This window comes from Montipora capricornis, chromosome 8 (assembly GCF_036669925.1).
Source record: "Montipora capricornis isolate CH-2021 chromosome 8, ASM3666992v2, whole genome shotgun sequence".
In the NCBI taxonomy this organism is placed as follows: domain Eukaryota; kingdom Metazoa; phylum Cnidaria; class Anthozoa; order Scleractinia; family Acroporidae; genus Montipora; species Montipora capricornis.
In genome coordinates, this window is record NC_090890.1 from 10,752,683 (window position 1) to 10,765,080 (window position 12,398).

A 12,398-nucleotide genomic window follows, 5' to 3' on the forward strand; every position below is an offset into this window, starting at 1 on the left:
GGGTTTTTTTTTCTGGGTTATTTAGGAGGCAGCGTGGTCGAGTGGTTAGGGCTTTGCGTCTGCATGCGGCTGCTCCGGGTTCAAATCCCGTTGTAACCTCTGGTTAGGATTTGTTTCCGGTTGTCCCGGATTCAACTCTACCACGCTTTGTAAATAGCCAACTGGTTGCCTCCTGCCAGTTGGGGATCTTAATAATGTTTCTGTTAACTTTGAATTGTTTCTTTTACATTGTTAAAAGTGGGGTGCCTGTAAACTAGCTTCATAGCTAAGTGCCATAAACAAAGAACTTACATTTACATTTTTACATTCCTTTCCATAGCCCTTTAGTAACTGTGTCAGTCCCCAAACCACAGGGTAAGGGTACTACGGGGTCACCACGAGAAGGTACAGTGGGTCTTGCTACGGGAGAGGCTATAAGTGACAGGCCTGCTTTAGTTACCCCGGTTACCCCGTAGTCACCCAGAACACTATTCAATAGGGAGCTTAAGCACGCGCGTTTTTGAGACGCGGACGACAACCGGAAGTGAGCTGGTTTCGCTTTTGACTTGTCTTCACACAAACACATTTACATTTCCAAGTATTTTCTCTCCACTAGAGATGATTCGAATAAAACTTTGGGAGACACCACTGTCCTGACACGGGACTACCGCCTTCGGCGGGCGTTTATCCGAACCCCCCTTCGTCAAAACCTGGATCCGCCCCAGCCCTGCGTGGAAAGTGTCCTTCGATCCTCTCGGAATATACATATCGATTATTCTCATCACAGAATACTCCAACAACATCGCAAAAAAAAAAAATCAACATCGTTGTTGATGTTTTTCACGTGCAATTCGCGACACATATATAATTCATCGCCGTTGAAGCCAATGAAATCAAGGGAGCATATTAAAGTTAATGAAATCCTAGAATATAGCAGGTGTCCCAGGCCGAGGGTCGACCCAATTTCAACTGGGTTGCTCCCTGGGGGTGGGGAGGCCCAATGTAAAAAGACAGACAGAAAGGAACCGTTATGTTGGCTAGGGGCTTCTTTCTCGAAAGTCCCGAAACGTTTTGGTCCTTTTTCGGGTGTAGCAATTCCCTCTGTATTTGAAACTTCAAAGTCATTTTGCTTTTCGTTAAATTGAAAGCATGTCAAAAGACCAGCGCATGAAAACATGCGGAAGTCAGTTTCGTATTAAAGTGGCTTTGCGGGTCCGAAAAGTTATCGGGACAATCGGGACAGCAAAAGTAAGAGCTTGGTAACCCTGTAATTTATAAAATGGCGTCTGGGCGCCAATTTCGTTGTTTATGACAAGAAACTACGTTCACTGTGATCAATCGCGTCGTTTTGTGCTTTTCAAATAGCTGTACAGGTGCACTAAGTCACGAAGAATATGGGCTTTGATATGTGCTGTGTTTTTGACGCGCATGGTTAGAGAAATTTTTGCATTCTTTTTTGAGAAACGATTTGAAATCATGTCAGCGAAAAATAGGAAAACTGATTCTGCTGAAAACCTCACGGGAAAAAGGTCAGGCTCAGCAAAAACGAACAGACCGAGTTCTGCAGATGTAAGCAAACATTCAGCACGATCAACTGCAAGTTTGGTGAGTTGAGTAAAGCTCGAAGTACTTTACTATGAAGCTTGATAATTAAACTGCTGAGGTAACATTTGAAAATAGCGTTGTTTTTATTTGGTCGAACTTGTAATGCACAAGCACTTTCTAGAAGGCCATCGCTATGGGAATGGTCGCAATTATCGTGGCGAAAACAAATTTAGTGGAAAGTTTGATTGCTGAACTGACGCGTAAACTTGGATCTGAATGTGCAAAAGAAATCAGTGTCGTTATCGGTAATTCGTCGTTTGGTATATGTAAAGTGATTGAATGGTTAACTCTGATTAAGATGCGAACAGCAAATTTCTCTTGCGCAAAAAGTAGTAAGTAAGCTTTTTCCCTATAGCAATATAACAGGGGTCAGATGGGATACATGTGTATATTGTTTCTGTATTCCTCTTTATGTTTGAAACAGTTTAAAATTCAAGCCAAATTTGTGATACAAACACGTTGCTTCATTTGTATTTCTATCTATAACAGGAATCTGATGTGAGTGACTTTCTGTCAGTAACTGGAACAGGCCAACTTTCTCAAAAACCTAGACAACATAGGAGAAGTAAGAATGCACTGAGAAATATGAAAAAAAAAGTTTATCTTACTATAAAATAATAATAATGATAACAAAAGGTAGAAATGATCCTCACACTTCACTGGACAATAGACCATTCTACAGTTGTTTGCTCAGCGACCTAGCCTATGAATGGCTGCGAGGCTGCCGGTGACCGTGCATTGATACAGCCCCCACTGCTTTTATCATGCAAATTGTGTTGTTGTAATTCTAGTTAGTCCGTATTAACATTACAAAAGCACGGAGGTTTGTATCAAAACAGGGTCACCGGCAGCCTCGCTTCCATTCGTAGGCCAGGTAACTTAGCTACAACTGTAAAATGGTGTATTTAAACAATTGTCACTTTTTTATAGATACCTGAAAAGTTCAGATGGTTTCAACGGGATTTGAACTTATACATTTCTGTCATGTCTTAGTCCCCTCATGGGAACACGTAAGCCCAACAAATTGACCTGCTCCCAAAGTTCTGTGTGGCTTCATAGTGCAGTTGGTAGAGCAATGCATCGGCATCACAGAGGTCATGGGCTTTTGAATCCCGGTGCATGAAGACACCAGAATTTTTTTTCAGGTGGTTATAAAAAAGTGACAATTATTTGTTTAATTAAATTGTCCAGCCAAGTCTATAATACTGACTTATCCACCTGATAAAGTTATTTGGCCTTTGAAATACAGGGGTCTGCACCTTAGTTGGGTAAGGAACCCTCTAATAGTAACTTCCTTTTAACCTTTTTACCTCAGTGATGACAAAGTCTAAATGAAGTATAGTGAGCATGGGCTTCAGGGCTCTTAAATTTCGGTATTCATTCGGGCGGCCGAATTGGTGTACAAATGTGCTCGAAGAGACGTGCGAAGTGCACGTGTCACAGGTTTGAATCCACCCTTTGCTCTTATTTCATTATTTTTAGGGGTAGTTCTGAATTTTCCATTGAGTTATCAAAATTAAAGTCTTAAAAGTCGTAGTAGAATATACATCCCAATGCTCTACATTTCATCACTGAGGTGTCTCACAGAGACTTTGTAAATTTTCTTTTAAGGTGGAAGTGTAGGCTTTGTTAAGTCGCAGCACAACGAAATTCATATTTCTGGTAGTGACACTGACAGTGCTCGAACCAGCAGCAGCTCAGGTGCAAGGAGGAAAACAAACAACACTTACAAAGCTCAAGGAGCAAAGTAAATATATGTAATTTTAAAGGGGACATACTTTTTGAATGGATGTACATGTAGACGCTGTTAACCCATTGATTCCTGAACCACCCTCCCCTCCCCCCCATTGATAATTATTATAGTCTGATGTTAGACAAAGTAAGTGGTAAGATCTCTGCCTTCCAATCCTAAGGTCCCGGGTTCCATTCCCGGTTCTGCCGAGAGTGGAATATTTGGCAACCTTCTTTCCCGCTGAAGTTCACTCAGCTTTCCATTCTTCCGAGGTCGGTAAAATGAGTACAAGCATGCATGGACCAGTTGCCTAGAAGCAGCTGCAATTTGCGCCTGTATATGCTTCCAGTCTGCTGGGGGTAAATTGATCATTGTAAAGCGCCTTTGAGACTTGTGATAAAGGCGCTATATAAATGCACCACTTTACTTTCCTTTTGATGAGTATCACTGTCTGGTGTCGAGGAGTCAATGGGTTAATACTTGTGGTATTAAGAATTTATTTATGTGTTGTTCAGTCTTTGCAAAGCAGGTAGTGAGGACTGGACTTATTTAGACCCCATGCGGTTCATTCCAGTTTAGGTAAAGATGAGAAGGTTTCTCATCTTTGATTTCAAGCCATTGTAATTATTGCAATGGCTTGAAATCAAGCGTGTTGTTAAGGTTTTGCACGGAAGGCTTGAGAATTTGTAGCCAGGCTTTATGTTTTATTTTCAGAAGTAAATGTAAAATTGTTACAGTGTAACAGTACAGATTTTGAAAGCAACCAGGAAAATTCCTGTTAATAGGGGATCAATTTTCTGGGTGCCTGGTCCTTAACCCAGGGGTTTCAATAAAATTTGAAGTAGGCAGCTGGTTTGAGTCTAGTAGCCGACTGTATCAAGAAGGGGCCGTTAGGCCCCTTCGTCTAGGGGGGTCTGGGAGCATGCTCCTCCAGACGATTGTGAAATCTGGAAGCTCTGAAATGTGATTTCCAGCACTGAAGATGAAGGAAGATTTCTAATCAACAGAGACACTGAGTGTGCAATTAAGCGCATTCTTTTGATAATTTCCAGCGAAGAAAGATTTGGAAAACCATTTCAAAAGGAAAATTAACGATTTTTAACGTTATAATTATGATGTTTCGACAACTTCATGTCATCATTACTACCAATTTCAAGCTGCCAGGGACGGCTTAACCAATGAAACTAACGAAAAATTTATTGTTTTTGGAAAACAAGTCTTGATGCAACGATTACTCAATAACGACCTGTTTTACATTCAACGTCTTGATATGTTTGGGGACGTAACTAAACGTAATTGAATTACGTAAAAAATGTGATGGTTGGTCTAGGCAAAAATGCGGGAAAAAGTTATAGCCGTGCCCTGTAGCTCAAAGATGGCAATATCAAATCTGATAATTATTTTGAAATTGAGGTTAAAAGAGGTACATTCAAGTCGATCAAAAATTAATTTTACTTCAGGTTTGACGGAATCCTGCAATTAATTCATTGTAGGGTAAAAAGTAGCCGACTTCTCTGAGCGATGCAGCCGACGCTTTTCGTCGGCCGTCGGTGCTTATTGAAACCCCTGTTAACCCATTGACTCCTGAACTGTCTTTCCCCCCCATCCCCCCCAACCCCTCATCGACGAGTATAATTGTCTGGCGTTACACAGAGTCTCCCTCCCGGAAGTCAATGGGTTAATTAACCCCCTGATATAAGAAATATTTTGAAGAGCCTTATCTATTGAATAAAGTTACATTGTATGTGCAGTAGCTGACCAGCTTTATCTAACCTTACTTTCTCTATGGTGAAGGATACTTAAAAGAGTCTAAGCCAATTATTTATTTTATTTTGTTTCACTTTTCTTTGTCAGGTTCTCGGAAGATCACATTCCCCTTATCATGTCCCAAGCCAAAGCGCGAGTTAAGCCGAAACTGGCAACCAATTTCCAAGTAAGTGCAGAGAGACATTTTTGCATTTATTTGTAAAACCATTAGGAAATAAACAAGAGGCTATAGATACATTGTAGGCTATACTTTAAGCTTAAATTTCATCTAGTTTTGGTTTGGAGGTTGCAAACCAGGGGGTTTATTAAGGGTCAGGCACCAGGCAAACTGACTGGCTGTGTACACTTTCTTGCCATGACTTTTTGTGGCTGTTTTCATCGTTTCTGCTTACTTTATTACATGTATATCAAAAGCATTTGAAATGCCCAGCTGCCAAAGGCTGGTGACCTACATTGTAGGGAGAAAAATCTTAATGAAACCCTTGACAAACTTATGACATTGTCTAGTCAAGATATTCAATACACTGATTGTTTCTGTCATATAGGAAGGTGTAAAAAAGTATTCCTCTGGGTAATATCACTATAGTCTTGATACCATTTCCTTCATTTCCCGCTTCGCTCATCTCATTTTCAGCGTCACAAAAATGCTGTTAAAGCAAGTCCATCTTCCTTACCGGACAGACCCTTAGCAACATCCCAGAACGCCATAGAACCAGATGAGGTGGAGGAATGGTGGCAAGCCATGAGTGACCCAGCACCTGTTCCACCATTGTTTCTTCAGTCATCCTCGGAATCAAAGAATGAACACAGCTGGTGGCCTGGTACTCACAAAACAAGCAACCACATTGATGGGGATTTTTTGCAAAATGATCTGGACAACCTTACAGGCCCTGTGGATTCTGTGGATCAAAATGCAACAGATTTTACTTTGACTGAGGGGGGTATTCCTTGGGTAAAACCAGATAAATCTGTGTCAAGAAGGAATGACATCCCCAAACTGTTTCTTGATGACCTTCTTGAAGATGACACTGATAAAAAACGCAAGAGAGCAGCCATAAATATTCAGCGCTGGTTTCGTGGGTGGAAAACTAGGAAAGATCTTAGTGGCAAGGATGCTGTTAAGGAGCTGTTAAAGCAAAAGAAAATCGAGAAGGGAAACCAGATGATGAGTGGTTGTTCATTAGGAATGGTATGTTTCAAAATACCTGCATAAATTTTTGGCAAATAAATACTATCAGAAACCCATAAGGGTTGAAACCTGTAACGGCCCCTTGTGTGCTGGGAAACAAGCTTCTGAATATTCAATTTGCCAAGTACCATATTTGGAACAACAAGAGCGAGGGGTTTCCAAATATGGTACTTAGCACTGAAACATTCAACCAATCAGTTTGCACCGAATATTCGGAAGCTGTAAACGTGTGTTACACGTTTCAACCCTTATGGGTTTCTGATACTATGTAATAATTGATTTAAAGGGAACCTCCGCTAAAACAAGAAAATAACTTTAAAGAGCAGAACATAATTCTTACAATTAAAATTGTTTGAACGTTTTCCATTGAAAGCGTTTGTATCCTAAATAAATGAATTTCAAAAGTGCTTGTTTTGGTTTTCAAATTTCCCAGGCAGCGTCGTCTTGAATGATCGTGACTTGTCGTGTTGCCCTATTGTTTCAAAACAAGAACTCTTTGTTTGAAAATAATAAGGGCAACTGTAAGAAGACACAATAATTCAAATTGGTGTCACCCAGGTGAAAGTGAAAATAAGAGATTCTAAAATTCATTTTTTTCAATCCAAACACCTTTTTAGAAAAAATTGTTGAACAAACTTGATTGCAAACATTATTCTGTTTGGTTTAAAATTATTCGTTAGTTGGAGTGGAGGTTCCCTTTAACAAAGAAATAAAGATTCCTCTAATGGGAAATTTTGGGACATTTGCATATGAGAGAGCGCTCAAGTAGTTTGAGTTTTGTCTGTTTTGAGACCTGTGATAGGTGGAGAGTCATCCTGGTACAAGTTTTTTACTTTAGAGGAGATAATAATTGAAGTTTTATGTTTTGTGCTGAATGGAAGAGTGTTGGGTAGCTTGGTCTCTCTTGGTTTGTAAGCACAAATTGTTGTGATTCATGCTTTTTGGTAAGATGTTTTGAGTTAAGGAAAGGAATGGAAAGGACCTTTATTTATGGTGACTTACTACTGTTTTCCGAAGACAACTATCAAGATTTAATTTGAAATCTGTGAAATTAAAGCAACAGGATGTTTCTTCTGAAGTGTTAGTCACTACAGTTGATGTAAAATGTAATTTTACCTAAAAAATAAATGCAAGTCTGGGGAAAATGCTCAATGTAGTGACCAAGCTCCTGCATGGGGGACTGGGAACTAGACATTTCAAATGCCTTTTTTTCAAAACTTAGCCATACGACCAGGGTCGAAATTCTGGGAATTAGTAAACAATATGAAGACGAAACCGTCAACATTAAAAAAAAAAAGATCTGTCAGACAGTTTTTCAGTTATTAGCACAATAGATGAAAATCGACATTTTTGCCATTTGCGAAAACCTGTCTGACAGATTTCACCATTTATTTCTATACATGATTATTTTTTCTCGCTAAGGAAATCCTGAAATTTTAAGGTGGGGTCATACGGCGGTCTTCTGTGGTGTATCGTGGTTGGGAGGGTAAATGCTCGGAGATATTAGCTACACCAAGCTACTCTAAAATCCGAGGGTAAAGAAAGATATATGATATGATGATATGATATGATGGCTAGTTTTTGAGAAAAAGGCCTTTGAAATGTTGAGTTTCCAGTCCCCTCTCCAGGAGCATGGTCGCTTTATGTAGCATTTTCCCCTGATTTGCGTTTATTTGTTAGGTAAAATAACATTTTACATCAATTGCAATGAGTAACTTCAGAAGAGACATTCTGTTGCTTTAATTTCACAGATTCCAAAATCTTGATCTTTTTCTCTGGAAACCTGTAGTAAGCCACCTTACAGTAAGTGTCTAGTCCTTTAGCACTGGAGCACAAATTGGGGACGCCGTAAACTGAAATCAACAAATAAATGCAAATCAAATCAAATATTGTTTTTTTTGTGGAGAGGGGAAACCAGATTTTCTGGACAAAAACCTCTTGAAGCAGAGAAGCGAACCAACAACCTTAAGGTCCCGCATGGGCATGGAACCTAGGCCACAATGGTGGGAAGCGAGTGCTATCACAACTACTCTATCCCAGTTTTAAGTTTTATTTGGTATTTCAAGCCAACCATAGGATAAGAATTATCTGATGGGTGGAAAGAAAGAAAAGTAGAAAAACAAACAAAGGGAAAGAAAACAACAAAATATATATCAAAAAGAAATTAAAGTTCCTGTACATGAAAAATTGACACTGAATGACTGCCTCTGTGCTTGTATTACAAGTAATCTTGAAAGTGTCCCTAAACTCTTGAAACTTTTTTTTTTGCTCCATAAGAGTCAAATGTTAGCCCCATAAAATGGTATTTTACATTAACTGCTTGTGATGCTTGCCTCTGAAAGGCTGCATGAGTAACAGTTGTGTAAAATTTACACACATTAATTGGCAGTTGCTAGTCCCATGGCTGAGCTGGTGTGAGGCTTGGACCTATTCGTGAAATGAAGTTACAAACTGCTTTGCATTGCAGAAATTCTTACACTGAACTGGAATGAAATGCAGTTTGTGATTGGCATTATGGCTATCTGTTAACTTGGAGTCTAATGAAAAGTTACTTTGACCATGATCCACACAAATCCAACCACAAGGACAGATTGTTTTAGGCGAGGTGTAGTTGCCTCCAGAGCCTCTGATTATAATGTTGTTTATTGCACGAGCAAGTTCTTGAATATTTATCTTAGGAAGATTCACGAGAGCAGAAGGAGGAAGAGAAAAGAAAACGAAGAGAAGAGAAAGCGAGATTAGCAAGACAAGCAGCCATTGAGGAACTGCAAAAGAAACGGGAAGAGAAGAGAAATGACAACCAGAGAAAGGCTGAAGAGGAACTGGTAAAATGAATTTTTGATTTTGAATTTTTTTATCATACAGGGCTGTACATTCTTTGATGTTCTTCCTTGCTTAAAAGAGCATGTAGACTGGCTGAAATTGTTTTCTATGTCAGGATTAATCTCTCCACCTGAAGACACAGACCTTTTACCCCAAAATTGCACTAGATCAATGCCAGAGGCAAGCGATTGCTGTATTTACCCGTGTATAAGTCAATATTTTTTTACATCAAAATAGGACCAAAAAATCACTCTCGACTTACATGTATGCATGAGTCAAAAATGTAGAGCCAAGTTCCAGCTAAATAATTTATTCAGAATTACCACTATCATCTTTGGTATAATGAACACACCTGGGAAACAGGTTGGCTTTTCATTTGGTGACATAAGACTTAAAATGTAAGGATTTCCAGTTGAAAGTATGCCCAAATAGTGTAGGTAGAACAAGTGCTGAACCAACTGCCGGAAAAATGCTTTGTTTTGAACTTCGTGTATCCACAGTTCCTGAAATTAAGTCTAAGGAAAATGAGATCAGTATCCCAAGTAAACGCTGCACTCATAAATTGAGAAAATTCTGTTTTTTGCCTTTTGCAATGTACATGGGACTGACTTGTAAACAAGTAAATATGGTATGCGCAAATCAACATGGATCTCGTTATTACCTTTTGCTCAGATGCTAATAATATTATTATTAAAGACAAGTTAATGCAATAATTATTCATAATAATTATCATTAATTAATACTGCTAATTATTTATTGTTATTTACATTTATTATTAAAGACAAGTTGATGCATCTGCATATGCTGCTTTCACTCATGCTTGCATCACAAGATATTGGCACTAGCCTTTACAGTTCCATATTATGGGTCAAAGCATTGGCCATTTTTGCTACAATTGTAGCTTTACTTTTATGTAAGTACCTATTTAAAACAACAAGGGATCTGCAACCATTGGTAACTGTTTGTGGTTTCCTTGAGAAGAGGTTGTTTAGGATACAATTTTTGATGTTTATCACCTGTTTATCAGGGTACAGATTAAGTGGAGGGGAAAGGGGATACTTTGTGGGGTTTATCAAAACTGGCTTGTGTCTTGCCCCATAAATTCTTGGACATATCTGGTCATATGATGGACCCTTCTCCAAAATTGTGACTGTAATAATTGTGTCTGTGCCAGGTGATCTTTCCCTTTTTTCATATACATATAATTATTGGCTCGGATGGGTATTTGCGTTGAAGTATCAGCTTCCACAACCCGCTCTGAACTTGAATCGTAAAGTACCGTAAATAATCATATGACTTGTCTCTTAGGCTTTTCTCCAAGCCAGTGGTAAAGTTAGTAAAAAGAAATCGACCCAGAAGGCAAAACCTAAATCAAAGACAAAACCTGGTGTTGGCCCATCAAGCAGTTCTGCAAAAGCTGCAAAGAATGACGAAGGAGTTAAAACTAGTGAAATTGTGTCCAGGCCTGGGACGGCAAGCAGTGTGGGAAGGAAAGTCGATGAGCTTTTCCAGGTGAGGGGCAATTCTGGGAGACATTGCATTTTGCTCTTATACTTTGCACCGTAGTTTAATGTGCCATTGATACGGTTTACCTAATCTTATAAATCCCAGCATGTGTACTTTTTTCATTGACTAGACATCAAATGTTTGTGATACGTTACAAGAACTTTATTTACAGACTGAGGGAGACTCAATTAACCATTTACAGTTTTTGTAACTTACGGCCCTCTAGCTTTACCACAGAGGACGGACCACCACACTGGGAACTCCATGCCTTCCAGTTTTGTTTGGCGAGAGGGAAAAAGTGAACGCATGGCTCCATTGACAAGCTCTCTCACCAAGTTGCTATCATGAGTTACCGCATTGATCTTTCACTCAGAAAAATCCTTTCAGACTTGCACTTCCAATATATAACTCTATGACTCACGGACTGTTTTCAAAAAAATAGTTTGAGGTATGGTAGTTCATCTCTACCAGTATTAGATGAGACTGCAAAATATGATATTTACAATGTTCACATCCACAGTGTGATGGAATTTTTGTTTCCAGGAGTCTCGGGGATCGCAAGCGAGTAGTGCTGTTGGTGCTTCTGGTGACCAAGGCTCTGGATTGCTGTTCTCTGATCGCACTGATGAGACAGACAAAACAATAACGAGGTATCTTGCTGTGGTATTCTTGCAACATTTAATTGTTGTATTTATGCGAAGTATTTGCAAGTGTGGGTCTCCGATGAATGGTTGCATGTCGGGGCAAAGCAGTAGACCGTTTTAGCTTCTGTGCCGATAATTTTGACATTGTCAGTCGACTCAATGACTCCCTTGTCAATGACTCTCTTGTCTTCTTTTTGGCGTCTTTTGTAGTATATAACAAACAATTATTATATCTGAATGAAGGGGGTAGTTTCTAAAGAAACTGTGGTGCTGCGTCGGTGGGGAAGTACTATACAAAAATTTGGTTTTATCAACGGAGTTGATAATGTAAATTGGCCACTGTACAGAGAATCTCTGTACGGTGGCCAATTTACATTACATTGATAAAACCAAATTATTATATCTGTCAGATAGTAGGATCCCTGTGGTTGGCTAAATTAGCGGGCGATATTATGCAGTACGGCCGGCAGTACTGCCCGCTAAATTTGAAATTTCGATAGAACTTTCTCTAGCAAGTCTTTTTCTGTCGTTTCTGTTACATAAACTTGCAAAACTGTTTGAATCTTGCAAGGAACTATTTCAAATAGATTTTTTCGTTTTTCGGATCGTGACGTGACAATCTTTGTAGCAGTTGAACCTTCCACTTGACTTCAACTAGTTTCCTTTCCAGCGGGGCTGATTACCACACACATATTTTTAATTATTTATTAATAAATATCGTGCTAACCTCGTTTTCTCGGTCCGTACTGAAAGTTAGGTGTCCTCGTTTTTTCTTAAATTTGATTTGTGGCCGAAAAAATCAACGGAAAAAGACTCGCTCCGTAACTTACAGTACGGACCTCGAACTCCGTTAGTAACAGGTATTTAACATCGCTTTTGAACGTAAACACAAAGAACACTGGACCCTGTTGACCCTGCTTGTACCACGGGCTTGAGATTATCCTCGTTGTTTTAGCACGATGACAACGTGACGTCACACTTAAGGACTCTATTTACATGGATGTTGTTAGTCCTGGTTTTAGAGTTAACCATAGTCGAGGGCTATTGCGCATGATTTTCACGGCCAGATTTTACTTTAGCTCGCAGGGAGGCGGGGAGAGCAAGACCACATTTGACGATCTCATGGACTCACTCAAACAACTAGAGGAACAAC

The 12,398-nt window shown here is 39.4% G+C and overlaps 1 protein-coding gene across 1 annotated transcript in view; it reads left to right on the forward strand.

Annotated features, from left to right (window-relative positions):
* Window positions 1–1,236: 1,236 nt before the first annotated feature.
* The window catches only part of LOC138013442 (centrosomal protein of 131 kDa-like), a 35,872-nt gene continuing 24,710 nt past the window's right edge, over window positions 1,237–12,398 (forward strand). The window contains exons 1-9 of the mRNA XM_068860528.1: window positions 1,237–1,584; window positions 2,074–2,149; window positions 3,196–3,331; window positions 5,171–5,249; window positions 5,718–6,272; window positions 8,951–9,097; window positions 10,404–10,607; window positions 11,145–11,251; window positions 12,325–12,398. The exon at window positions 12,325–12,398 is cut by the window's right edge and continues 54 nt beyond it. Coding sequence (XP_068716629.1) covers window positions 1,408–1,584; window positions 2,074–2,149; window positions 3,196–3,331; window positions 5,171–5,249; window positions 5,718–6,272; window positions 8,951–9,097; window positions 10,404–10,607; window positions 11,145–11,251; window positions 12,325–12,398 — 1,555 coding nt within the window. The 5' untranslated portion in view covers window positions 1,237–1,407. The remainder of the gene's footprint in view (window positions 1,585–2,073; window positions 2,150–3,195; window positions 3,332–5,170; window positions 5,250–5,717; window positions 6,273–8,950; window positions 9,098–10,403; window positions 10,608–11,144; window positions 11,252–12,324) is intronic.